General features: G+C 46.1%; 2 protein-coding genes across 4 annotated transcripts in view; one reads left to right on the top strand and one right to left on the bottom strand.

Moving 5' to 3' along the window:
• Psmb7 (proteasome 20S subunit beta 7) overlaps positions 1-13,150 on the top strand; it is a 55,236-nt gene extending 42,086 nt beyond the window's left edge. Inside the window, exons 7-8 of the mRNA XM_051185388.1 lie at positions 10,494-10,645; positions 12,905-13,150. Coding sequence (XP_051041345.1) covers positions 10,494-10,645; positions 12,905-13,016 — 264 coding nt within the window. The 3' untranslated portion in view covers positions 13,017-13,150. The remainder of the gene's footprint in view (positions 1-10,493; positions 10,646-12,904) is intronic.
• Positions 13,151-14,557: 1,407 nt separating this feature from the next.
• Nek6 (NIMA related kinase 6) overlaps positions 14,558-27,233 on the bottom strand; it is a 71,343-nt gene continuing 58,667 nt past the window's right edge. For all 3 annotated transcript variants that reach the window (XM_051185383.1, XM_051185384.1, XM_051185385.1), the window contains 3 exons: positions 24,557-24,651; positions 18,248-18,361; positions 14,558-15,771 (listed from right to left, as the gene is read on the bottom strand). In XM_051185383.1, the coding sequence (XP_051041340.1) occupies positions 15,676-15,771; positions 18,248-18,361; positions 24,557-24,651 (305 nt within the window). In that variant the 3' untranslated portion in view covers positions 14,558-15,675. The remainder of the gene's footprint in view (positions 15,772-18,247; positions 18,362-24,556; positions 24,652-27,233) is intronic.

Genomic DNA, 27,233 nt, shown 5'->3' with positions numbered 1-27,233 from the left:
CTCTTGAGTTCTGGGATGCAGGGGACTGCCATCACATCTGGCTTTCCTTGTAACCTTTTGGAAGCATACCTTCTCTGCCCCTAAGGAACTGGGGCCTTGAGGGCCAGGAAAAGGTGATGAGCTTGGTCCTCAGAGGGGGACCTAGTTGTTAGCTGCTTCTAGATGTTCCCCTCTTCCCTATCCTTCCCCAGGTTGCCATTCTTTCTTGTTTTGTTCTTCAGGCAGCCTCACTATATATCTTTGACTGACCTGGAGCTCCATATATAGCTCAGGTTGCCCTTGAGCTCACAGAGATCCTTTTGGGATCCTTCTGGGATCAAAGGTGTGTACCACCATGGCCTACCTGTTAACCATTCTTCAGCCTTTTCATTTCTTCCTATCTTGACCTCACACAGGGCTGCCTTCCTTAGCTGGCCCTCAGCGCTTCTTTCTACACACTTGGAGCTCTTGTACCCAAGCTAACCAGTCCTGTGTGCTCATTCAGCTGCTCTTCAGGGTTTCTCATAATTCTGCTGTTCATGAAATGGGAAATGACATTTCCAAGTTGATTCTTGTCCAGATGGGTTGTTTCACTTGTGAATTTGTTACTCCTCACTGTAAGTTAAGTAAACTAACTTGGTCTTGTCCCTTCCTGTAGATATCCTTTAGGGAATCTATTGTAAAAGCCTACCATTGTCTAGAGAGTATATCAATTATTATTGTCTTTTTCATCAACCCACCAGAAAAATAGTTGTAAAGGAATTACAGATGCCCTTGTGTGCAGGCTGCATTCATTCAGAGGAGTGCTCAGTGGCCTGGATGCCCTCTTGAACTCATACCTCTCCCTCCTTTCTGTCCTCACCAGGAATGAGCTTGACGTGTCTGTTCTGCACCTGCCTTTGGTCTCTTTCCACTGCTTCTAGTTTCAGGTTCTGCAAGCACAAATCTAACCATATCAGCACCCAGCTAAAAATGTACATGGCTTCTCAGTGCTTAGAGGACTGATGCTGTGTGATATGCAAGGGTCTCAGAAATTCAGTTACACTGTGTTGCACTATCTGCCTTAACCACACCTTTCCCCAATCCCAGTTCCTGGCTCCTTCTGACACGCCCCTTCTGCCCTTTGCTTTGGCTTTCTTTTACCTTTAATCTCAAGACATGGCCCAGTTCTCATGGCCTAACTGGTGAAATCTCTGATTATCCACAACTTCTTTGTCAAGCCTGTCTCTTGGTAGCACATATTTCACCATAGTAAGATTGGCTATTCCTTTCTCCTTGGGGGCTTGAATGTTCCTCCCTAACAGGCTCTGCTCAGAACGCATCCCTAGTACAGTGGTGCCTGCAGTGTGTGCTTACACCCAGGCATGAGTTCATGCAGAGCTGATTGAACCTGAACAATTTTGCATCATTTGAAATTTGCTTTATTTGGGACTATCTTAAAATTTCCTGGAACAAGTGTGCTCTCTGTGTACATCCTTCTGCCTACCATTCCTAGAGCTTGAGGCTATGGAAGCAGGATGCTGCAGACGATACTCTACATTGACCTGGAGCGTATGCATGTACCTGGCCACAGGATGGGGCTTGCATCTGTTGAGACCTAATAGTACAGATTCCCTTCTGCTTTTATCTCTTTCCCTGCCACACCTTTGCCTTCTTCCCTCCCTCTTTCTCTTTTTGTGTTGAGAATTGAACTTAGGGTATCACAGATAAGAGACATTTACTCTATCACTGAACTGTATTCCAACCCAATGTCAAACCTACCTACCTTCTTCCCCTTTTCCAGTGAACAACTGTCTTATCTGGCCATTTTATATCAGGAGTGAAAAAATAGATTTTGAGGATTTCTGGGCATATTTCTCACATTCTTTTTAAACCTAGGCTTTATGTTTTCTATCTCCTTACATTTGATTCAGTGCAGCCTTGGAAATGTATATTTGTGTACACTGTGCTGTGAACACTGATTTCCTCTCCTTGTGGAAAGCAATATGTTCTCATCTCTTTTGGTCCTTTTCCCTCTGGAAGCTTAGGTATTTTCTTTCCATTCACTGTCACAGATTCCAGCAAAACCACTTGCCCGCCATCAGTTTCCTAATGGTAGGATGAGGGAGAGACTTTGGTGTTGCTAAGCACTAGGTTGGCACAAATCCCTGGCTCTTTTCACACACAGCCAAGTGCCTGTGGGTGCATCAGCCAAGCTTTGTGTATGCCCCATGTCCACCTGTAGAAGCAGAACAGGCTGGGTGATTATGGGTGTTCAGCACATAAGTCTCCACAGTTTCATTCTTCTAGAGCTCTAGAAGATTTGTGAATCCTGTGCGCCTGGGTTCCTGTCTTTTTATTCTTCTTCATTGCCCTTGGACAGAAGCACTGTCTTCATTCTTACAGACTACTTGTAGTTCATTGAGTGACCAGGCTTTCTAGAGCTTTACTTTTCCTGGCCTATTCTGGCTTATTGTGACTGTGCAGTTGGTGCATTCCAAGCTTCTAGCTATAGTCAGGGCTTTCCTACTTAGTTATCTGGGACAGCCCAGATGGGCCCTCCCATCCTTGCTAAGTACCCCTAAAATCTCTCTTGCATCCACCACAAGCTTTCCTTCGTGATTTGTATCACCCACATCCAGGTGTACTCTAGCACCCATACAGGGGCAGCATACCAAGCTGTCCCAAGAGAATAGCCCACATCACTGCAATCGTAAAGACACATTCTGCTTTTTTTTTTTTTTTTTTTTTTTTTTTTAACTTATTTGTGTTTATTTTTTTTTTAAATTTGGCTTAAAAAAGAGATTGGTGTGTGTGTGTGTATGTATGTATGTATGTATGTATGTATGTATGTATGTATGTGTGTGTTTGTTTTTACATGAGTACAGGTGCTCATGAAGGCCTGAGCCATTGGATCCCTTGGAGCTGGAGTCACAGGCTACCTCGAATGGGAGGTAGGAACTAAGGTAGGGTCCTTTGCAAGAGTAGCAAGCCCCTAAGTTTGGGGTTGGGTTTTTTTTTTTGTTTTTTTTTTTTTTTTAAATAAAAGGTTTGCTTTTAACCTAGGCTAGTCTTGAGCTTGATGATTCTCCTGCCACAGTCTCCCAAGGGCTCAGATTATAGGTATCTGCTGAAATTGATAACTTTAAAGGTACAGTTGCTGTTTACTTCTACACAGTGACTTCTAGATGTTTGATAGGCAGTCCTGTTTAGCCCAAGAGCTCGAGCCAGACCTGAAATTTGGATGTCTTTACTTCATCACCCAACCCCAGTCTGAAAAACAAATTAGCTTTTCCACTATAAAGGATGTGCCCACATGTGGGATATATCAGATTTGTGCAAGAAACCTACTATTGGGGGAGGGAACTTTTTAAAATACTCTTTTGAGCCCTTAAGGTTTATTTACCTACCAGCCATAAAATTTAGGCCCCATCAATGGCATAGTAAAAACCTCAATGTATTAACAGTTCACTACAAAATGTCATATTCAAGTCCTTTCTTTCTTGTTGTTAATTGTCCTTGAATGGTCTCCAGTTGAGACTGGTGTATAATTTGGAATTTCTCTCTTTGGTATTGGCCTGTCCTATGGCTTTGTCTTTGAGTCTAGCAAAGCTGTATGTTATTTGAAGTTGAGATTGTTCCTTAATCTATTGCTGTACATGTTGCATACTGATTTCCTGGCATACAAAGATGGAAAAGGTGTGAGGTACAAAAGTGTGGTCCTCTTTTGTAAGAGCCAAACTCAAACCACACCCAGACTTAACCTGTTCTGCCTCAGATCATCAGAGTAGTAAGCTGTATTACTCCTTGTGTATGTGTTTGTGTGCATGGGCCTGAGTGCTAAAGATGGTGAGTTCAAGGTCTCTGTTTAATCGAGCATAAGACAGCAGGCCATTCCAGATTAAAGCAAAGAAAGATTATGTAAGTTTTCAAGATTAATTTAGATTATTTTAATAAATTCTGATTCTTAACATTTCTTTCTTTCATCTTTTAACCTCCATGAGATAGGATTTCACTGTGTATCCCTAACTGTTCTGGAACTCATTATGAAGACCAGGTTGGCCTCCATCACTACATCTGCCTCAACAATTCTAGGACTAAAGGCATTCACCACCATGCTCAACCAGTTCTATGTTTGTTATGTATTACCTATGGTCATTATGTAATACAGGAGATTTCTTGACCCAACCCTCCTTACTGAAATTTGTATTCTTTGACCAGCATCCATACAGCCCTCTCACACTTGGTTCCAAGGAGTTAAATATATGCTGTCAATAAAGGAGCAAATTGTTGGCAACTGAGGGTAAATGTAGATTCAGTAGCAAGTAGAAAAAGTAATAGAAGTTATGTGAGAATTGGATTACCATGCTACCCCACATTCTTATCACTAGAGGAAACAAAGGAAGAAGAGTCACTTTCTCCAGTTCCCGGTGGAGGGGATAGAAGGCAAAGAAATGCCTCTGTGATGCTGTGAGAAAATGTTGAGGGACTGGGGGCTCAGTAGGTAAAGTACTTGCTACACAGTTCAAGCTTGAGGACCTGGGTTCAGATTCCCAGCAGTGGACCCACAGAGACAGGCAGATCCCTGGAGCTATTTGATAAGTCAGTCTGGCCAACCAGTATGCTCCAGGTTCAGTGAATAACCCCATCTCTTCCCCCCCCCCCACCAACAAAAAAAAAAAAAAAAAGTAGAGGAGCAATTGAGGAAGACACCAACACCATCATCGTCCTCTGGTTTCCCCTTGCATACTATCCCCCACCCCCAGCAAATACAAATAAACAGTAGGCACAGAGGTCACTTCCTCCCTTTCCCATGCCTTCCATCTAGCTACATAACAGAAGTTATTTTCCTGCAAATAACCAGTTTTGTTTCTTTTTACATTCTAAATGATTTGGTTATAAAAGTATCGTTTTAAAGGACTGGTCATATACATATATTTTTGCATTGGAAAACATGGTATGTTAGGCTTTTAGTCAAATACATACTTAATATTTTCCTTGCTCCCAGCATAAGTATATTTGGTATGCATAATCAAGCTGTCAGGTTACACAGGGTTTCTTTAAAGATGATTAATTTGAAGCTGAACTGTGCAGGGTGCCCATTGGCTGGTACACCTACGTTTTACTCTGGTGACATTGCCAATCTAAAAATCACCTTACTGAGAAGAGGAATTGGATTATAGCTGTAGGTGGGATAACATGTAGAAGTTTCTCTACATTACTATTTGGACCCACAATGTAGTGGATGCAGAGGTAATCTATCAGTTTGTGAGTGTCTACAAAACACAACTCTCTAGATAACAGGTTTAAAGTAAAGATTTAATACAGTCTCCATCTCCTATGATGTTGCAGTGACAGTTTAAAACTCATTCTCTAAATCTCAGCAGACTTTATAGCTAGCAGTGGGCCAATATAAAGTTTAATAGCGTTACAACACATAAATCATCTTTTAAAGATGTTACTAGTAGCTCCAATATTAAATGCAGACAATCGCCTGTGGTATAAATAATTTATCAAACACCATTTTAGATTAGCCTTCCATGCTGAGTTATTTATTTTAGCCTTTTCTGTATGATTCCTAAGGCAGTTTTTGAAAGATCCATTACTGGTCAGTTTAATGAACTTGGGGGTCTGTTTTGTCCCCTCAAGTACTCGGGTACAGCTGTGGTGACCATTACACGGCCGACGTGGACCTCTTTGTGCCTTTTACAAGTGCTGCCCATTTGTCATGTAGCGGTAAATGGAGCTGCACATTGGAGTCCAGGGACACATTGTGTGGTGCAGTGATGGAGACAAACAGATAGCTCTATAAAGTGCTGCTTGTCACAGCTGACTTGGAGTACAGTACATCACTCTTATTGTAATCTCATTTAAGAAGCAGGGTGGCCCAGGGGACTGATATTCCCAGTTAGTTTGGTCTTTGTAGCCATAAAGCAGGAAGTGCTCCTTTTATATTCTCTGAACTTTTAGGGAGTATGCTTTGCTTGGTTTAATTATAACAGGAACTTCTCTATGGCACTGGGTGAAGTCTTGTCAGCAGGTTTGTCTGGACCACCCTTTTCTGGCTTAAGGCTTGGTACCTGCAGTTTGCTGTTTAGAGGTGGACTATAAGAGCCCTCTAGCTTGTTTTATTAAATGAATTACTACCCATTAAGCATTTGCCATGCACCAGTCACTAATGCAGTTGCTTTCTATACTTGATTTCTAGTTTTTGCAGCAAACCTGTGAGGTAGAATTTGTCATCACATTAGAGAGAAGAGTGATCTCAGAAATGTGGTTACTGGTCCCTACCTACACAGTAGGAAGTATGAGTCTGAACATAAAGTTCTGCCTGCTTCCACCATGTATGCTAGATGACCTTGAACCTGAGACCCTCTATTGGGTTTTTTCCATCACTAGGGTTGCGGTGTGCAGCATGAGTGTTTTGAAGCTTTACTTATCCTGGAGAGCTAATTTTGTTGTAGCTGGTATATGTCCTGCAGGTCTAACACACTGAATCTCCAAGTTCCCTTGAGATAAGCAATGTAAATCCACCAGCAGCTGGCTGGTTGGAGGAGGATCCACAAAGCAGGGAGAAAATATAGCACTTGGGCCTGGCCAGCTGGGAGCATAGAGTCTGCATGGCTGGGTTAGAGTCCCTCTGCAGCATCTGTCCCAGGCAGATGTTGCTCAGGACCCAGAAAGGGGAGGTGCAGAGCCCTAGAAAGAATGGATCTTAGAGGAAGAACAGTGTTTCCTGATGTTCTGTGGGCCAAAGATGATAAAATGTGGTGTTTTCTCCACTTCTTAGGATTTTCTTAATAGTTTCCAAAATATTGAAGCACATGTTAGTTACATTTACATTTTTTTCCTTATAGTAAAATTTTGCAAATAAATAATAGTACAGGTTAATCTGTGCCTAGAAGTTTATTTATAAAGTACTGTGTTCTAAGTCAGAATTTGACATATAAAGCAGTTTCTTTTGCCAGGCAGTGTTGGTAATTGCCTTTAATCCCAGCACTTTGGAGTCAGAGGCAGGTGGATCTCTGTGAATTCCAGGACAAGCTCTAAAGCTACAGAGACACTCTGTCTCAATAATAATAATAATAATAATAATAATAATAATAATAATAATAATTGTTGAAGATACTGTATAAGTAATGTGTAGACATTTTCAACCTCCTGGTGTTTGAGGGAGTTTGGTGGTTAAGGGAAGGACATGAAATAAGACCTTCATCTTGATATTGATCCTTGACATGGCATTGTAGGAACATTATTATTCCAGCACCATGGAGAGGCCCTTGTCAGGTAGGTGGTCCATGGATATTGTGGGAAGCACAGGGCCCCATACTCCATAATAGAGATAGATGCCTGCTAGAGGAGCTGCTACTTACCAGACAGAAATTGGCAGCCACCATTCTTAAACTTAACCCAGGTTTGAGGCCCATAGTGACAGGGAGTGACACAGCCTTGGTGTCCTTGATTAGTGGATAGTCCAGAGCCCAAGAAAGGTTACTTGTTAGCTGATATGGTTTGTGGCTACCACAAACCTGTTTTACTATTACTGTCTGCTAGCTGTGTGACCTTAGGGCTCCCTCTCAACAATTCTTTCTGATTCTGAGCCTCAGAAGATGTTTGGGAACTGGAGTAAAACTGGATAATGGCTATCCAGGTGCCTGACTCAGTATTTAATACATTATGGTGTGTGTGTGTGTGTGTGTGTGTGTGTGTGTGTGTGTGAGAGAGAGAGAGAGGGGAGAGAGGGGGGTGGTGTCTGTATCAACTCCTTAGATTGGGGTTAATGTTTCCTGCCTTCCCTTCTGTTATGGTTTGTGTATCCAAATTATTTACATTTAAAATTTTCACTTTTTGAAATGATTGTTGCTGAGGGGAAACAGACTCACAGAGCTGTCATGGACCAGTTCATCCTGCCCGGGAGCTAGGTGCCGACCCTTTGGTTTGTGTTCTTTCCTCCCTGTCCCTAGTGCCTTGTTCAGAGCACTAGCAACAGAGATGAGAACAGACAAGGAAAGGCAATGGTTAAGTGGAGAAAAGAGAAGGGGGAGGAAGGATAGCAGCCCTGAGCAGGGGAGCAAGCAGGGCACTCCCAGTGTGCGCACATGCAGGTCTTCACTTGGGTCTTCCCAAGGGGTAGGTGCAGGGGTTTGACTCAGGGGGGTTGTTTGCGTGGGTGTGTGTGTGTGTGTGTGTGTGTGTGTGTGTGTGTGTGTGTGTGTGTGTGTGTATCAATCCATTAAAAGATGCTGAGGGGGGAACACACCCCCGCGGCGCGGCCGGGGGGGCGGGGCCCCCCCCCCCCCCCCCCCCCCCCCCCCCCCGGCCCCCGGGGCCCCCCCGGGGGGTCCCTCTCTCCTTTAAAAGAGATCACATCCTTAGACAATAAGCCACACCTTAAGGCCGGTACCCCAAAGCTATTGGCAGAATGAATTCCCACAACAGAGTTCCTGATATAGATGGTCCTCTGGGGTAAATTCTTACAGTACTGTGCACATGCATGCCCATAAGAGTAACTTGCTTTATAGCCCTTACAAAGGTGCCCAGTGACTGGTTTGGTAAAGATCCCTCCCACTCTTGCAGAGCTGTGTATTTCCTCCTCTGGGTCTGTAGAGGGCAGTGCTATCACTGATATTCCAGCCTGGCTCAGATTTTCTCACAACTTGAATTTGTCCATCAAGGTTCTTAGGCCAAATTTGGGGCATTTGGTTCATGGGGGTTGGAGTTGGTGAGATGTGTGCATTTCCTTGGGCTCATGTGTTGTGCCCCCCTGAAGCAGATGAAGCACATAGAAAAGGCTGGCTCATTTCTGTCCTTGTTGCATAAAGGGTTTCAGCTTCATTGGCCCATGTTCTATCTCCATACTTGCATTGTACCAGTTTCCTGGGTGCCTTTGTTTATTTACATCCTGCCTTTAGCTCCTCTCTTAAGCTTCACTGAGGCAGCCATTATTGACACTCTGTTGACCCTTGTCATGCCCTGGAGCAGTCACATAGGTCTGATGCTTGATGCTTCAGTGAACTTTTAAAATCTCAAGAGGGTGAGTTCTGAGACCTCTGTGTAGCCCTAGTGTTTTCACTTGGCATAGGATGCCCCCTCCCCCCAGGTAGGGTTTCTCTTTGCAGCTTTGTAGATCAGGCTGGCCTGGCCTCCTGAGTGCTGGGATTAAAGGTGTGGTCATCACCACCCAGCTAAGATGCTTTTCTTGACTAAAAAAGTTTTGAGAAACTTTTTGGAGGAACAGCAAGTTACTTCAATGAACTTGTATGCTCATAGTAGGGTTGAGGCAAATTCTGTAGGGGCAAGTAAGTAGTCTAACTATAGTTATGCTTTGGTATCAGCTTGCCTCAGCCCCACAGTGCTGATTTTCTCCATTATGTTATGAGGAAGTTGGTTTAGTTAATTTTTTGTTTTTGACTTTTTTCTGAACTTGTTAACCTTTCTCCTTTATTTTATGAACTTCAGCTTTGTCAGAGGATTCTATCTTAGAATCATAGTTAAATATCAACAATATCTTTGATTGCCAGGCATTGGTGCACACATTTAATCCCAGCACTTGGGAGGCAGAGGCAGACGGATCTCTGTGAGTTCAAGGCTAGCCTGCTCTACAGAGCTAGTTCTAGGACAGGTTCCAAAACAATACAGAGAAACCCTGTTTCGAAAAACCAAAAAAGAAAAAGAAAAAAAAAAGTTTATAAACAGTATCTTTGGTCATTTACTAAACTAAGGCCATGAGTCATATTCAGCCTAATACCTGTTTTGTTAATAAAGTTTTGTTGGGGCACATAATCATACTGTTTATGTATTGTTTTTGGCTGTTTTGTGCTAAGTGGTGGCATTGAATAGCTGTAACAGACAACCTAAAATATTTACTGCCCAGCCCTTATGAGAAGATGTCTTAGTTAGGGTTTTTGTTTGTGAAAAGACACCATGACCATGACAAACTCTTATAAAGAGAAACATTTAATCGGGGTTGGCTTATAGTTTTGGTGTTTAGTCCATTATCATCATGGTGGGAAGCATGGTGGTATGCAGGCAGATGTGGTGCTAAAGAAGGTATCTTGATGCACAAGCAACAGGAGGTGAACTGTGTACCACACTGAGTGTAGCTTGAACAAATGAGACCTCAAAGCCCTCAGTGACACACTTCCTTCATCAAAACCACACCTCCTAATAGTGGCATTCCCTTTGGGGGCTATTTTCTTTCAATTCACAGAAGAACTTACTGAGTCTTGCTTTAAATGATGGAGGCTGACAACATATGATGGAAGACATTGTGGTGAAGAAGGGGCATGGGCATGAAAGGTTTAAAAGGCCCCAAGCCTCCACTTAACACCTGAAGAGTTTTAGGCCAGCCAAATGGAGTTCTTTGCTGTCTTTTCTTCCTTTGAAAATGGGTGTTGAAAGCATCCTAGTTGTAGGGACGTTTTAACCACCACTCTTGAATGCACCTGTGAAGCATCCATCCTATGTGTTTCTGAGCAGGCAGCCCACCATTCTCCATGGACACAACTCATCATGGCTGCCTTTTGCTTTCTCAGGAGGAAGAAGCCAAGAAGCTGGTAAGTGAGGCTATTGCAGCTGGCATCTTTAATGACTTGGGGTCTGGAAGCAACATCGATCTGTGTGTCATCAGCAAGAGCAAGCTGGACTTTCTTCGTCCATACTCAGTGCCCAACAAGAAGGGGACCAGGTAAGTGAAGGTGATGGCATTTTTCCTGTCACCTTTAGAATCTCCATGCCATCTGGATTGGGCTTTCTGGATTCTTTCCCACACCTAGAAAACCTGTATTCTAAAGCAGCTTATACAACAGTTCTTGAGTCAAGGCTACTTTATGATCACAGGCTGTGGTCAGGCATAGAGAAGTGTCTTCATTTATCATATCAGCAGGAGAGAGCTTCAAGCTGAGATCTGGGACATGAAGGTTTCTTCTCCTTTTGTTTCCTGCCTCCCCTTATGTTTTTTTCAGCATCTTAAGCCCTGAATGGAATCTTGTGAGGTATTTGGGTTTCGTGGTAGCCAGACCACAAACTTTGTTCAGGCTGGCCCAAGACATCCTAAACGTTCTATGTCCGTGGCTAGGAGCCTTTGAATTGTGGCCATGGTGGCTACCAGTGTTGTTCATGCTAAAAGGGAGTTATGCCATTGAAGCTGTGGCCTATGCTCTATGGATGCTTCACTTCTGTGTTGCAAGCCAGAATCTGAGCAGTGAGGTGTTCTAGGTCTAGGCCTTGGACCTGGCGTCTGCATTTACCTGTAGCTTACTGATGGAAATAAAGCTCTTATGGGTGTTTAGCTGCTTTAGCACTCTGGGTCTTGAGTTCTGATTTTAGCCACAACCACCTGAGTGAGTCGGCAATAACTGGACATGGGTACTGGTTAGTAGCACAGGACCTCTGGAAGGCTTGCTTCTCATCCACTGAGGAGCCCTAGCTCTAGATTCACAAGGAAAGGGTGTCCTTCAGTGCCAACAGCTCTTTGTGGTAGGCTGCTCTCAGCATTGTGGAAGCTTAGTGTCTGGCAGTTTTGAGGGGTGGGTTAAGGGATGGCCACTAGTTAGCATGGTGGCTCTGGGTATCAGTCCTGTATTTGAAATGATAGAGCTTGGCTAGTGTGATCTGAGTTCTCCAGGCTTTGAGTGAAATGGGAAGCCCCCTCTAATATACAGGCTGGTTTGGGAGAACGGCTTCTACTAAAGGATGCTGATCTTTGGGCAGAGAACTGGGGAGTAGTTCTGTTCCATGTGGACTGAATAGTCAGTCCCTCAGGTGGAGAATTCTAAAAGCTACCTTTGAAGGCTGGGTGTGGTTGCAAAAGATAGCAGCACTGTGGAGCCAGAGATGTGGTTTTATGGCAGAACACTTGCCTAGAATGTGTGAGGCTCCAGGTTCCATCCTAGCTTTTGGGGTGAGTATGGGCCCAACAAGATGACAAGGGGGCTAGCTGGTAAGATGATAAGGAAGGGGCTAAGCACAGGAAGGTATGCATTAATCTGCCTTGGGACAGCACCAGGTATCTACACACTTTAGAATCCCACTGTCCTTTGGCTGTAAGAATTCTGCCTAGACAAAGGAACCCTCTCCAGAGTGGAAAACAAGTGAGGGCAAAGGCTTCCCAGTTGCTCTGTGCCCATCACCACTCTTGACCTGGCTGCTGCCCTGCATGCTGCTAAGGCCAACAGTCTTACCCAAAAGGTACAGGGGCACTTGTGTCCACTCCCCTTTAAGACAGTAAAAGTCAGATGAGTCAGCTGTTTGGGCCACTGGAACTTTGGTCTCAGGGCAGCACTTTACTGCCAGTGCCCTTCCTGGTTGGTACCAAGAGACATCTTTAAACCTTAAGGAAACAAGGACATATGTGTTTTGAAAAAGTGTACCTCCTAGAGTCCACCTGAGCATCAGGTACCCTTTCTTCTGCTCCCTGTTGGAGCCCAAGTGTCTGTTTGAATGGACAAATTTCCTAGGAGCATATGATCATGGCAGGTCAGGTGGGTGTGTCTGGTGGTGATTCACCATGCCCCTGCAGGGACACTTGGCCTTGTGTGTTCTGAAGTGATGAGCCTGAAGCTTGGCTGTGGACTGTGTTAGTTGTATTGCTGGTGCTTCTAGAGTTGTGGGGCAGAAGGCCATATTGTGTCATTCACATTGCTGCACAGAAGGATGTGAGTTTTAAGGAAGTGATAGCCTGAAGTTAGATGACCAAGTAGTTTCTAACATGTACGGAGGATGGCGGAGTGTGAAAGGAAAATGGAAAAGCAGTGCTTTTTATGTTTAAATGTTGTCTGCCACACATACCCCTCAAGTGTCCCTATTTTGTAGTATTTGGAAGTCAAGGGCAATTGACTCCCTGAAGCCACAGAGGTGGAGTTCCCAGAGCCAGGACTCCAGTCAAGCCTGTTGCTGTCTGAGCACAATGTCTTTGTCCTGACCTAACTGCTTTTGTTTCTCTCAGGTTTGGCCGGTACAGGTGTGAAAAAGGCACTACAGCGGTCCTCACTGAGAAAGTCACCACTCTGGAGATTGAGGTGCTAGAAGAGACTGTCCAGACCATGGACACTTCGTGAATGGTGCTGGAGTAGCTGGTTATCTCTCTGGGTGACTGGGGGCCACCCCACTCCACCCCACCCCACCCCACCCCAAAACACGCATTAGGCTACTGCTGGCCCAGTGAGGCTCAATTAAAAAAGGACAAAACCCAGTGAATATCTGCAATGTGGGGATTGTGGGTCTGGGCTCCTTCCATGTTTTGGTGAGTGTCTGTGGTATGTCCTGAAACCAGATTGACTTTGGCTCTCCAAATGAACGTGTATTACCCAGACTTGTGCTTGCTTACATTTTCACTTGGGGGGGGGGGTGGCCCCAGGTGACTGTCAAGTGGAAAGCAGTGATCTAGTCTCCACCTATGGCATGGCACAGTGGATGGCTTGCCCTGCATGCACAAGGCTCCAAGTTTGCCTCTACATACACACCAGACAGACACCTTCAGTTTGAGTTCTTGGGCTATATACATGCTCTGGTCTAGAAAAAGGCAGATGGAAACTTGGCTTTCCCGTGGCTGTGTGAAACTGGTGAGCTGCACTCTGGCCATTCTCATGACAATCGAAGGAATGCTTGGGGTTTGCTATTTTTTGTAATAATTAGGACATATCAGTATTACCTCTCTGAATGATGATTGGTAGAGACTCTGGACACCTCAGGGGCCATTTTATTGGGCAGATGGTTCTCTTGGTATAGACAGTGGTTGGAATTCTTTATTCTACAGAGGCTAATTGTGCCAAGGACAGATAGAACAGAGCCTCAGAAGAGATGCAGTGCTTACCAAGAATAAGGAAAACTTTCAGGAGTTAGTGCTGGGCAGGAGACAGAGACATTGATCCTCTCCAGAATGAGTATTATGGGGTGGACCACTGGAGGCCCACTTCCCTTATGGAAACTGCTAGAGCCAGCTTGAGAGAGTACAGTGGATTTGTTGTGGGTGGCATCTTGGCTGATTCTCCAAATTACTTGGGGGAACTTATTCCTTGGACTGTGTTGGGCCTGGCAAGTTGTTTCTAAAGGTGCCTCAAGAAGTTGTGCTGTTATTGTGTGCTAGGTTTGGTCTGCAATTCAAGATGACGCTGACTTGCTGTTAGAGCCATCCCTGAGCTGCTCAGCAGTCACTCCTTTTCCCATTTTGTCTAAAACACAGAGAGCTTGCTCTGAGCAGAAGCCATACCTGGAGTGCAGACTCTGCTCAGAAGATGGTGGCCATCCAGGGACCCTATTTTTGAGAGGTTTGGGTAGTAAGTTCACCCAGCAGCAAGTTAAACATCATCTGACCAGACACAGTAGCACTGGCCTGCCACCAAATGCGTACTGTTTGATTATTGCATAGGCCAGTTGTACTTAACCTTCCTAAAACTGTCACCCTCTAATGCAGTTCCTCATGTTATGGTGAGCCCCAGCCATAAAGTTATTTTTGTTGCTACTTCATAACTAATTTGGTTACTTTTATGAATCATAATGTAAATGTTTTTCGGAGGTAGAGATTTGCCAAAGGGATCGTGACCCAGTTGATACCACTGTCATAGTATAACAAAATAATTCAGACTGTTTCCTCCGGCACTTAAGTTTCCTTAAATTCACATTTATAAATTAGTCTTCACAGTTAATCCTATTGAAAACAAAAAGTAAATGAACATATTTCTGCTTTTCCTGCACATAATACAGTTGTATTTTAATTCTTGACTCTCATGGTTCACAGACTTGTTTTCTGAAAGGGTGACAGGCGGCTAATTTGCATCACTCTCTTTTTTTTTGAGTCCAGTCTCAAACTTCCCATATTGCCTAGGGTGGATTCTTGATCCCCCAAGTGCGGGGATAACAAACTTAGGCTGCCATGTCCAAATAACATCTTTTGTTTTAGATACTGTCAAAAAGGCCAACAAACTTGCCCAAGTCATACTAGAAGGATATAGAATCAGAATTTGTAAAGACCCGTGTGAAGGCAAAGCTCTTGGGTTTTTCTTGCTATCTCCCATGGATGAAAATGATGCAAACTTACTCTACAGTGAGCCATAGCATTCCAGGAGGCAATGGTATATGGCAGGGTTCAGAAGAGGAGGACTTTCCTGTCTCCCAGACACCATGCATCTCAATGTCCCGATGCTAGGTGCTCCTCACTGTCACTCAAGTTATATAATACAGAGAAAGTTATTAGCGAACCTCTACTCTAAACCATTATTTCTATTGTATCCCCTTACAAGAGAGTAAATGAAGTACATAGTCTGGTTGTATGGAAAGGTCCCAAGAACTAAACCAACTGGTGTTAACTGTTTGCAAACACTGACACACACCAGTCACCCGTTCCCTGCAAGTCTGACAGTGTGGGCCTGGACAGGTCTGAAGAAACCAGGCAGAGGTTCACATTTCAGTTGGTAAAGGGGATTCAGTGACTGCCAAGCCCCCAACTAATAGCCCAGCTCAGATTGTCTGCAACAGTTCAAAGAAAGGACTTTGGAGATTGACCATAACCCAGCTGCTTTCAGCTCAGTGGCAGAGGCAGAGGCTGCCTTTGGTAGCATGCTTTCAACTCAGTGGCAGAGGCAGAGGCTGCCTTTGGTAGCATGCTGAGCCCTCTGGTCTTGGCTGTGGGGGCTTCCTGGTGCCACTTGGGGAGAGGACTCAAGTAAGACAAGTGGTGTTTGGCTTTGATGAGGCATGCCACATTCAGGTGCTGGATGTTCAGACATGCATCTGCCTAGCCACCTGGTGCACATATCCGATATCAGGTCGGTGGTTGGGGTCAGGGTAGATACACATACTGACCAGTTCCCGGAGCTGCAAGGAAAGAGCAGTTCTGTCAGTCTTAAAGTGCTCAGGTACTTCTACCCATATCCACATGTTCTGCCACACAGCACCTACACAGATGGTACTGTTGGCCCCTTTCAAGTGAAGATTGCTTTGAAGGATAAAATATATGGTCACACAGCTCTCGGGGTGGCCAGGTCCATGCATGCCTAGGCCTGTCTAGTTCCAAAGTCGAAGCTTTGAAACCCTGAGTTGTTACCCTCAAATAATCTTCATTTTTCACCTGTGTACATCTTTGTGCAGATTTGTGAGTACCCACCCTATGCACATATGTCTGCTCTCAGTCACACAAAGCCCAAACCAGAGAAAACTCAAGGAAAGAGCTTATTGATCATAATAAATGCATTAACATGCAGCAAGGCTGCAGTCTGAACACCCCCTGGCCTCTTATTGTGCTCATGAAAGACATGCTTTTAATTATCCAGACACTGAGGCTTCGCCCCACAGGGTGGAGGAGGGGCACCTTAAGCCTCTGATCCCTCTTATTCTGATAGCCAGAGTGCTAGTTATTTTAATGGTAATTAAAATAATGACCTTCTTAAGCGAGACACCGGGAAGGCTGTTTCCATTTCAGTGCCTGCTGCTGGGGTGCTGGTGGTTACTAGCAAAAGTAGAGAGGGGAGGCCCTGGACCAGAGCTAGGGTCTCAGGAGGCAGAGCTTGAGGAGGGAGCAGGGATGTTCTAGAGGCCCTAGGGCTACAGCATGCACCTCCAGCTAGGGGCCAGTACTGGAGTTCCTGCCACATTGAGCTGGCTTAACTGGCCTATAGAAGCATAGGGTGTGCCTCCCTCCTTTGCCTGGTCATTTTGTGATCCCACTGTTTTATAAACACTGAAATCCATGACCAGATGAAAGTGGTGTTTGTAGCACATCTGGAGTCCAAGATCAGTGACTTCTGAAGCTGCTCTGCAAAGAGAACCATGGCCGACCCATCAGGTGAAAATATGAAAACAACGTCAAGGTGAAATCTGCCCTACAACCACTTAAAAGCAGAATACATATTTACTAGTCATAGAGAGAAACAACAACAAAAAAGACAAGACACCTTAAGATACAATAGTGCTTTAAAAATAGGGTGTACTTAGGGATACACCCTGTGCTGAGTAGGAGGGTCTGGAGCTGCTACCTGCCAGGGGTGTGTGCTAGTGAGACAGAATGGCTGCCCTGGGAGATAAAGCTAAGGGCTTTGGAGACTTTATTTCTGCCTTGCAACTGAAGTGGAATGGATGGCATCCAGTGGCAGACTGGCATAGGGGCACACAACTGTAGAGTCAAGTTTCATGTCTTTTTGTAGTGTGGAAGTTCTAGTTTAAACAAAGGAAAAAGCCAGTGAACAATGTAATCCGTTCTTCATTTGTTCCAGCCTGTTCTCCAGAACAAATCTTTTCACCGGAGGGGCTAGTGAGAACTCAAGCCACTGGAGCAGAAAAGTTCTGTACAATTCTCCACACTCCTGATCTCCTCACCTGCACAGGTGAGGACCAGTGGAACTGGAGGCTGGCTTGGAGCCTCTTAGGCTTTGCCCCCATACACAAGGTATTACTTGTAAAGCCTCAACTTTCCTTAGTACAGTGGTTCCTTAGTGTAGCTTTCCTTAGTACAGTGGTTCTCAACCTTCCTAATGCTGCAGCCCTTTAATACAGTTCCTCATGTTATGGTGAGTTTCAACCATAAAATTACTTTTGTTGATATTTCATAACTAATTTTGCCACTGTTATGAATTGTAATGTAGATATTTCTGTTTTCCAATGGTCTTAGGTGACCCCTGTGAAAGGGTCCTTTGACCCCCAAAGAGGTTGCAACCCAAAGTTTGAGAACACTGCCTTAGTGGAAACATAATGAGGGAAAGGTTCTGTACATATGAGCCATTATCATGAGACACTGACCTTGGGTTCTATAGAGTGAGAGACCATAGGCTCTCAACAGATGTGACAGGTGATATTTAGCAACATTTACATAGAGCTATGTTACCTCTAATAGATACTTTTGATGGTGTGGTAGATGCTGGCTTGACTCTACTAAGCAAGATACATGTATTAATCCTTATGAATCTGGATAGGAGATTCTAGTTTTGTCCCCATGTTATAGATGAGGGGAACAAGACTAATGGCAATGAAGGAAGTATATAGACCTGTCTTGACTGTACTCTGAACCAGGAATGTGCCAGGAGGCCTGTCAGTTCCCCCTATTCATGAAGGAGAACCCATCTGAAGATGACCTTCACAAAGCCAACAACTGTCCAGAGCCCCTGCACCCAGCATTAAATCTGAAAGCCCAAACTCCAGGGTTACAGGCTTGTTTCAAAGAGCAGACCAACCAGCTAGCCCAAGGCGCCCACTTTTCACCTCCCTGATATTCAGTGCCCCTAGCCTGGCATTAGGTCCTACTGCAGCTGTGCACTACCCCTCCTGGAAGTACAGTAGGACTGGCCCCCAGCTTGCTCACCTTCTCAGAGTAGTGCTCCCCTGGGAGAGGTGGATAGTCACACTGCTCGATCTTCTGGCAGAGGGAAAAGAGATTCATCTTATCTCCATAGAAGGGACTCTGGAGAGCTGCCATCTGCAAGGGAAGGGACACAAGGGCATCAGCCTCAATCAAGGTCTAAAGGATTTCAGAAGCCAGAGGGACCACTGGTTGGTCTCCATTGCAGTTGAATGTCTTGTGGGCTTCTCCCTCTCTGGAGCCCAAGGAGGTTGGGATTGCAATAAGGAAATGCTGTTGAATTCTGAGGCCACATCCCCAGCTCTCTTAGGTCTCCTCCCATGGTCTGGCTGACAAGAGACTCTGCTCCCTACTTTATTTTGTTTTTTTTTTAGTTTTTGTCTTTCAAGACAGGATTTTTCTGTGTGAACAGCTCTGGCTGCCCTGGAACTTGCTCTGTGGACCAGGCCTTGAATTCCCAAGTGCTAGGATTAAAGGCGTGTGCGCCCCCCCTCCCCGCCCCGTGTGGGTGTGGGTGTGTGGTGTAGGGGGACAGTAGAGGTCACTATCTACCTTTTCTTGAAGACAGGGTCTGACATGATACTTGTCACTGGCTGACCCGTGAGCCTCAGAGATCAGCTCGTCTCCACCTACCCAGTACACATGCACAGCATACAGCTTTTTCAGCATGCGAGGGTTTCTAATTCAAGTCCTACATGCAAGATGAGCACTTTCCAACCGAGCTCCTTCCTCTGCCCATCTCTGTTTGAATCCCAGGCTGTCCTGGGACTCATTGTGTCATTCAGGCTAGCTTAATTCGTGGTAACCCTGCCTCACATTCTTGGGTGCTTAGGTTACGGGCAAGTGATTACCATACTTGACTCTGATGGATTTATCTAAAGAGTGGTGGCAGTATCATTCTTGGGAACATGTCTGCCCGAAAGATAACTTCAGTGAAAGGCCATGCATGAAGGGCCAATGCTCTTGGGACAGATGTGGAGAGGGGGAGGTGTAACCATTTCCTTTACTGCTGTGTGCAGGCTAGTGCCCTCTCTCAGGGAAACTATGGGGTGGACAGAAGCTGGGCTCTGCAGTTGGTGGCTGTTTAGTTGGAAGCCCCAGCCTACAGGGTATGGCATGGATCAGATACCACCCTGGGCACCGTCAAGAGGCAGGCTGACAGGCTCTGGGGAGCAACAGGACTAGGACAGTAGCCCTAGTGTGTTCTCACCAGGGACAGACTCTAAGGCCTCCCTTTTCCTATAGTACCCACATTCCCCACCATGTTTAAGGTACCTGGAAAAGCCTCAGGGAGGATCTACAGGAACATGGAGGTAGCACAACATGGCATATGAGGGACCCATCTACTGGTAAATCCATAATGGCATTCAAGTGTTTCCTGTCACTCACTTCCTGTTACCTTCCTTCTAGTGAAGGGCCATTGGGTAATCATGCCCCACCCAGTCCAGGTCCAATCTGTTTGACACCCTACTGAGGAACCAGGCTGTCAATGCCTTTGCTTTGGCTCACTTGGCATACCTGAGTACTCTGGACTTCTGTTGGGGAGTGGGTCAGAGTCCCAGCTTAGAGCAGGAGAGAATCCAAGGAAGCTGGCAGCTTTAGTTTCCTGGTCCACCCCCATCCTCTGCTCACCCCCTGGGATCAGCCTGGTTCCAAGAACAGCTTGCCATCTCCAGAAAGGACCAGGGGTGGGCCAGTGGTTCTATAGATGGCTTCAAAAATAGGGGGCATTCATTGGTTTAGGGTTTGGTGCAGGTGTTGACACAAATGGTTCATGAGCCCTGGCTGCACAACAACGCTGCAATGACCTTCCTGTACTAGGCAGGGAGTGGCAAGTACACAGAGGCCCCACTCATACCCAGGAGCTGGTTTTGCCATAAAGCCTGCAAAATGGAATGACATGGGTGATACAGCTCCAAAAATGAAAATGAGAGCCTTGGTGCGAATGATTATTGGGCAACTTCAAAAGGACATTTGCTGTCACAGTAGGGAGGAGCTGGGGCCCCTAGGAGGCCCTCAGAGTGACCTAGTGACCTCCAAGTCACAGCTGGAAGATCCAGATGAGTGTCCTGGCTTCTTGTGGATAGATAGGATATTGAATGTTAGGAATCACCAGGTCAGCATTAGTGGGACTGTGTTTAGGCACCAAGTCAGGACTTGGAACAGCCTGCTTGGCTGGGAACTCATCAAAGCCATGGCTGGGTTTGGTGCACACCAAGACGGGGCTGCCCCTGCCTCTGAGGAATGGTAACAAAGGCTTGGGCAGGGGACAGGGCTGGCAGGAGCAGAGGGAGCCAGCTGTCATCTTCCTGTCTTCCAGTAGGAGAGGGACCAACAGACCAATCTGATTGGATTTTCACAAACTGACCGTTTGGAACTCCAAATGGCCCAGAAAGCACCTCTACACGGAGTTGACAGTGGGCTCTCCCTGCCACTAGGGCTTCTCCAGCCTCAACTGCGTGCTCTATCAGAAACCATGTCTGAATTACTCACCATCCAGCTGCTGGCCCTGGGCCTGCCACCCTGATAAGCACAGCAGGCTGTGAAGTAACTTGAGGGCCTGCTGGTGATATTGGGGATTATAAGGATTACCCAGGATAGTGAGATTTACTCAAACTGGGGGCCAGCAGGCCCCTGGCAGGTTGGAGCAAAGGACTTGCTGTTGGGGGCACAGGTATTGGCTACTTCTAGACCACTAGACCACTAAGAGTCATGGCTGTCTTCATAGTTAGTCACATGTCTTTATTTTCCTTCTCTAGGTGTGACACAACTCAGGAAGGTAAGGAGTAGGGGTGTGTGTGTATGTCAAAGAACCTAGGATGTGCAGGGAGAATGAGATGAGACTTGACTTAAGGACCCAGGCACCTTCTTGTCTGTCACCCAGCTTCTCCCAAGCATGGTTTGGAGTGAAGTGATTTAGAGGGGACTTGAGGCCTGGTTCTCTGAGGGAGGGGCTTTCCAGGCCATTCTACTGGGCAGCCAGAATTCCAAAGCAGCTTTTCCCAGCCCACAGTCTTTCTGGGTTTCTGTCTTAGGTGGGCCTTTGAGGTTCCTCTGCAAGGGGCTAGCACCAAGTGAGACCTCAGCTAGTCCTGGGGGACTGTTTCTGGCCTTGTACACTTTGAGCCCCTGGTCATGGTGACATGGCATGCGTTCCTTGGGGATCATGAGACTCCTCAGCATTTTTAAGTTAGGCTGGGAGTGGGAAGATGGAATTTGTCCCAGCTCTTCAAGCTGACGCCTTGGTAAGACACCATAGGTGGTCTCTGGAAGGTGAAAGCCATGACTGTCTCTTGCAAATTACCCAGCACCAGGCCCAGATGAGCCCTCCCCCCTTTCTGGGAAAATAATACACTTCTTTCCCTGATACACTGTAAGGGTAGAGGGTTGCCAGCTTCAGCAGAATCTGCTATCACCACAAAGGGCAGTTTATGCTTAGCCATGGCCTTCAATTCCGTCCTTGTGGGCAAATATCCTTAGAGGAACTGACTGATTAATTTAGCTTCCCACTGCCTTTTGCTCTTGCATGGCTACAAGGCATGCAGCACAGGACACTATCAATGATAATCAACTGGCTGAGCTGATCCCTGCCACCATGCTAGAAGCCACCTCATCGGGTATGTGTTTAGACATCAAGTCAGGACTTGGAACAGCCTGCTTGGCTGGGAACTCACCAAAGCCATGGCTGGGTTTGGTGCACACCAAGACTGGGCTGCCTCTGCCTCTGAGGAATGGTAACAAAGGCTTGGGCAGGGGACAGGGCTGGCAGGAGCAGAGGGAGCCAGCTGTCATCCTCCAGTCTTCCACTTGCCCTGAGGGATGCTCATAGCTCTCCTCTCAGTCAGGATGTATTTATGTTTAGAGACCCTCGTGACTCTAAGGTGACAGAAAGCAGCTTCTGAAAATACACAACACAGATGGAAAAAGAAAAAGATAAGCCATCTGGATTGGGACAGTACACATGAGAGTAGGTCAAAGGGGACTCCCTCCATGAGGACCCAAGTTGAGCTGTGCCAAGACCTCCTGTTGGCCAAAGCAAAAAGGGAAATGTGTCAAGCTGTTGGGCTTCTAAGGACTGGTAGTAAACGCCAGCTGCTCAGCTCAGCTCGTCAGTGGGCTCACAGAGAGGCCTGAGTGTTGGGAGCTGGGCACCTCAATCATAGGGCCTCATGCACTTCTCTCTACAAGGCAAGTAGACTGTCCCACACATAGGGCAGTTGGAGACGAGGTCAAAGGGAAGCCCCAATCCTTCGAGGACTGCTGCTGCTGCTGAGATTTGGACCTTGGGTCCTTTTGCCCTGTCTGAGGTCCTGCTGGACACTGCATCTCTGTCCTAGGAGGCCAATGGAGTTCCATGGGCATGCTCACAGAGATGAAGTAAAAATCGCTCACTCTAACTGATCTCATGTTTAACAGTATTTGGCAGTTCTTGAACAGCTGCCCTGTCACCCCAGCACCTAACATGGCTGGGTCATGCTCTCTTACAAGAGTGATGTGGGATAATGTTCCTGTTCACTGTAAAGATTTGTCACCCATACTATTTAATAAAATGCTGACTGGCCAGTAGAAGGCAGGAAGTATAGGCAGGGTTATCAGACTAGAATTCTGGTAAGAGGAAAGGCAGAGACATAGTCGCCAGCCACATACAGAGGAAGTAAGATGAGAATGCCTTACTGAGAAAAGGTACCAAGCCATGTGGCTAAACATAGATAAGAATTATGGGCTAATTCAGACTGTAATAAGCCTTAGCAATAGGCCAAAACCAGTTTCTAATTAATATAAGCCCCTGTGTGTTTATTTGGGACTTGACAGCTATAGGACATGGCAGGACAGAAACTTCTGTGATACAAGAGTCTTACCCCAGCACTTGCCATGCCTAATTTCACAGAAGTCTCATCAGGTCTATTCCTGAAACTGATGCCTCAGAGTCTTAAAGACACTTGGCTTTCCTCACTGTTGACTGTTCTGGCCTGAATTGCCTTCTGGATGACACGGGGCTACTTAGTCCTAGGAGGTAACCCACACAACTAGTACACAAAGGCATCTTTTCTAGCCAAGGATTTAAAATTTGTCACCTTCTGCTGGGGTGCAGGCTCAGTAACAGTATCTCTACCTCTCACCCTTCCCTTGCCTTAACACATCTCAAGCACCTGGCTCAAAAAGAGACACTGAATTCTATACTATACTTTGTAAGGAGATTGAAATTCTGACCCCAGACAGTCTGTCTGGAAGCCAGGAGGCTGTGTGTCATTGCCAAAGGGCTCTGCATGGACCAGTGGTAGGGTAGTGGGTGCCTGCATCTCACATAGCAGTCATGGAACAGTCCCCAGAGGTCAAGGAATTAGTTGTTTTTTTTTTTTTTTTTTTTTTTTTTTTTTTGATTTGTTTGGTGTAGCCCCAGGCACTTTCGTGAGTGTTACTGCTGCAGTCAGTTCCCAGCCATCAGTTTAATAATGGGGTTCATTAGGTTGGCCAGTTCAACCCAGATTCACAACCCTCACACAAACTCCAGGCTAGCAAAAACAGACAGGGTTTCAGTTCTAATCCCATAGTCCTCATCTGTCTATAACCTTGTATATTAAGGCTCTAATCAGGCAGCCAGGGCTCAGTGGAGATTCTTGGGAGCCAAGCAATGGGTCCCAGCAGCCTGGTGGGGAGGTGCAGCCACTGACAGAGACATCAGATGGCCCAAGTTTCACCTCTCTTGGTGACCTGTGCTCCTCATTGACCCAGAACCCCACTGTGGCTACCTTAGATGAGTGAGGCTTATGCTTGTCAAGTTACCTCATCTGGAGCATATTGAGACTCAACAGGCTTGTCTCTGGCTCCAGGCTGGCTACCAGATCTGGAAACAGCCAGGGAGGAGAAAGGTATGCAGCAAGGCCCACATTGTTGGGCCTGGAGTACTCTGTAGGGTAGTAACACAGGGGTATGAGCCAGGCATGACTCCATACCCATTCCCAGTACCTGTGTAGGACCTGTCTTACCAATGAATAATACATAAATGTGGTTACCAAAGAAATCAGAGAAGAGCAGTGGGGATGTCCCACTGGTCCATCCCCTTTTTGGAGCCTATAGTACAGCTTACTGCAAACCACCCTTCCAGCAAGGATTATGCTTGACCACATTTCTGAGGCTGTCTCTGCTGTGTCTGCTGAAGGGTGAAGGACTGGTCTCCAAAGGGTCCTGAAACTGCAGATGGGTATGTATGTGCAGCACCGGTACTGCCCTAAGTGGATAGGGTAAGCTTGTCTTACCTATACCCTCATGGAAGTCCCCATAGGCCACCAATCTGCCACATGAGAAACTTACCTCATACAGCAGACAGCCTAGAGACCAGATGTCTGACTTGAAGTTGTAACCATTCTCGTGGATCCTCTCTGGTGACATGTAGTATGGTGTTCCCACTGCAACACAACAAGGGGTAGGATTCAGGAGCTGGGCCTTAGTGGGGGCAAAGACAGGGGCTCAGGGAGAGGAGATATGGCCTGACCCCTCCTTGGTCAGCTGAGATAGTTGGCCATTTTAATAGAAATTTAAGTGGATCCCCAGGACCCCTCAGATTTAAGAATTGGTTGGGGGCCATATAGCCAGGGTTAAATGCAGAAAAGCAAGTGACCACCACATCTTTAGGTAACAGTCAGGACAGTCCAGAACAAGTTCTCAACAGGAGAGAACAACTGTCCATGTCGACTAAGCCACATGAGGGGAAACTGAAGCTCAGGCAAGTCAAGAGGCTTACAAAAAGGGGACAATCCATTAAAATGATCAACTTCATGATACTTCAGTTCACCAATGGCAAGCTAGAGTGTGATGGTTTGAATGAGAAATGTCTCCTGTAGGTTCAGGCACTGAACTTTTGAACCCCAATAATGGTGCTGTTTGGGGAAGTAAGGGAACTTTAAGAGGCACAGCCTTGCCGAAGGAAGTTTGTCAGTGGGGGTGTGCGTTAAGAACGTATAGTCTTACTCCATTTTCAGGGTCATTATGACCTTTCAGCTTCCCACTCTGGCTGTCTGCCACTGTCTTAGTCAATGTTCTATCAATATGAAGAGATACTATGACCAAAGCCAACTGGGGAGGAAAGGCTTTATTTGGCTTATACTTCCATATTCACAGTTCATCACTGAAGAAAGCTAGGACAGGAACTCAAACAGGGCAGCAATCTGGAGGCAGAAGCCGATGCATAGGCCATGGAGGGGTGCTGCTTATGGGTTTGGTCCCCATGGCTTACTTAATTTGCTTTCTTATAGAACCCAGGACTGCCAGCCCAGGTCGGGCTCCACCCACGATAGGCTAGGCCCTTCCACACCAATCACTAATTAAGAAAATTCCCCACAGGCTTGCCCACAGTACAGTTTTATGGAAGTATTTTCTCAATTGAGGTTCCCTCCTCTGATGACTCTAGCTTGTTGACATAAAACTAGCCAGGACAGCTTCTGCGCATGCCTCCCCATTATGGACTCCCTCTCTGGGACTGTGAGCTAGAATCAGTTTTCTGGGTCATAGGATTTTATCACAGCAACAAGCAGATAACTAATAAGCAGGGACAGAGAAAATCACCCTAAGGTCTCCCTGACATGAACCAATACCTAACCAAGATGGTTTGAGTCTGAAAAAGGCCCCCAAAGACAACATGCTAACAGTCCCTAACTGATGGCATAATTGGGAATGTGGTGGGATCTTTAGGGAGTGAGGTAAAAACCTCTGTTTATATCTAGATGGCAGGATATAAACTTCTCTGGGCTGAGGCTCCTGAACACCCTGGGAGGACAGCTCTAGTCCACAGCAGGAGTCAAGGGGACACGGGTATATTATGTAACAGGCTGTGCATATCTTTTCACTCTTTTTCTTTGTAACCTAATGCTCCACTTACTCAATAGACAATGGTCTGAGACATGGTCCCCATGAACTCACATGTCTAACCATGACAGCATCAAAGACATGGTTGAGAACTGGACATTCTATCCTGTACTCATATTCTATGGTGGTAATCAGGGGCTGGTGGTTCCTCAGTAAAGGAACTGCCAGCTAATATGTGCAGCTGTGACCTCTTAAGGGCAAGTGGGATATCAGGAATAAAAATCTGTGTACTCCAGTCACAAGAACACAAAAAACCAAACCAATGGCCAGGTGTGAAGTGAAGAGGTGTCACAGCCAAACCACAAGGCAGAATCCATAGGTCTTGGTAAGCAGTGGGAACCTAGAGAAAAGTGGTACTGGATTCCAGCACTCAGGGGCTACACTTGGAAGTACCCATAATACAAGGATGATGGTACAGGACATGAGACAGGGGTCAGAACTGTGTCCCAGCAATGCTTGCCCCTGTGGCTCTTCCCACTTGTCCCAAGCACCTTTTATATTTGCTAGGCCTAGGCAAGAGGCACTCTAGGGTGCAGTGATCCATAGAAAGCCTGGGCTAGACCTATCTGGAGGAGAGGGGTTCTAGTGCCTTTTGCTAGCCTTAGTTCTCTTCCCCAAACCAATTCTAGCTCCTGTCTATTCACCTCTGAGCTCTGCTCCACTCTGCTTGTGCATTGGGGAGCTCCAGCAAGGTCAGCCATCACTTTCTCCTTCTGGCTCTAAAGCATGTCCTGGTCACAGCCTATGCGAGCACCAGGGTTGCTGAGGAGAGGCAAGAGAGCAGCTTTCCCCACTCACCATTGCTCTCCCAACTCACTGATGTGTTTATTTTAATTTTCTTTCTTTTTTTGGAGATAGTTCTTGAGTTGAACTCACTCACCTGCATCCTTAATTTCCTTTTTCTGTTGCAGTGTGTGGATTGGAATCTGGATTTTGCCCAAGCTAATGTTCTACCCTTGAACATTTCCAGCCCTTGGTTTTGTGAAACAGTATCTCACTAGGCAACCTAAACTGACCCTGAACTTAAGCTCTTCCTGCCTCTGCCCCCTGTGCTGGAATTACAGATGTGCACCACCATGCCCAGGGAGGAACTTTGTTTCAAGATTCACCCTTTCACCCGTCCATC

The sequence above is a fragment of the Phodopus roborovskii genome, unplaced genomic scaffold, assembly GCF_943737965.1.
Source record: "Phodopus roborovskii unplaced genomic scaffold, PHOROB, whole genome shotgun sequence".
NCBI classification, from domain to species: Eukaryota; Metazoa; Chordata; class Mammalia; order Rodentia; family Cricetidae; genus Phodopus; species Phodopus roborovskii.
This window is presented reverse-complemented; position numbering and strand designations above follow the sequence as displayed.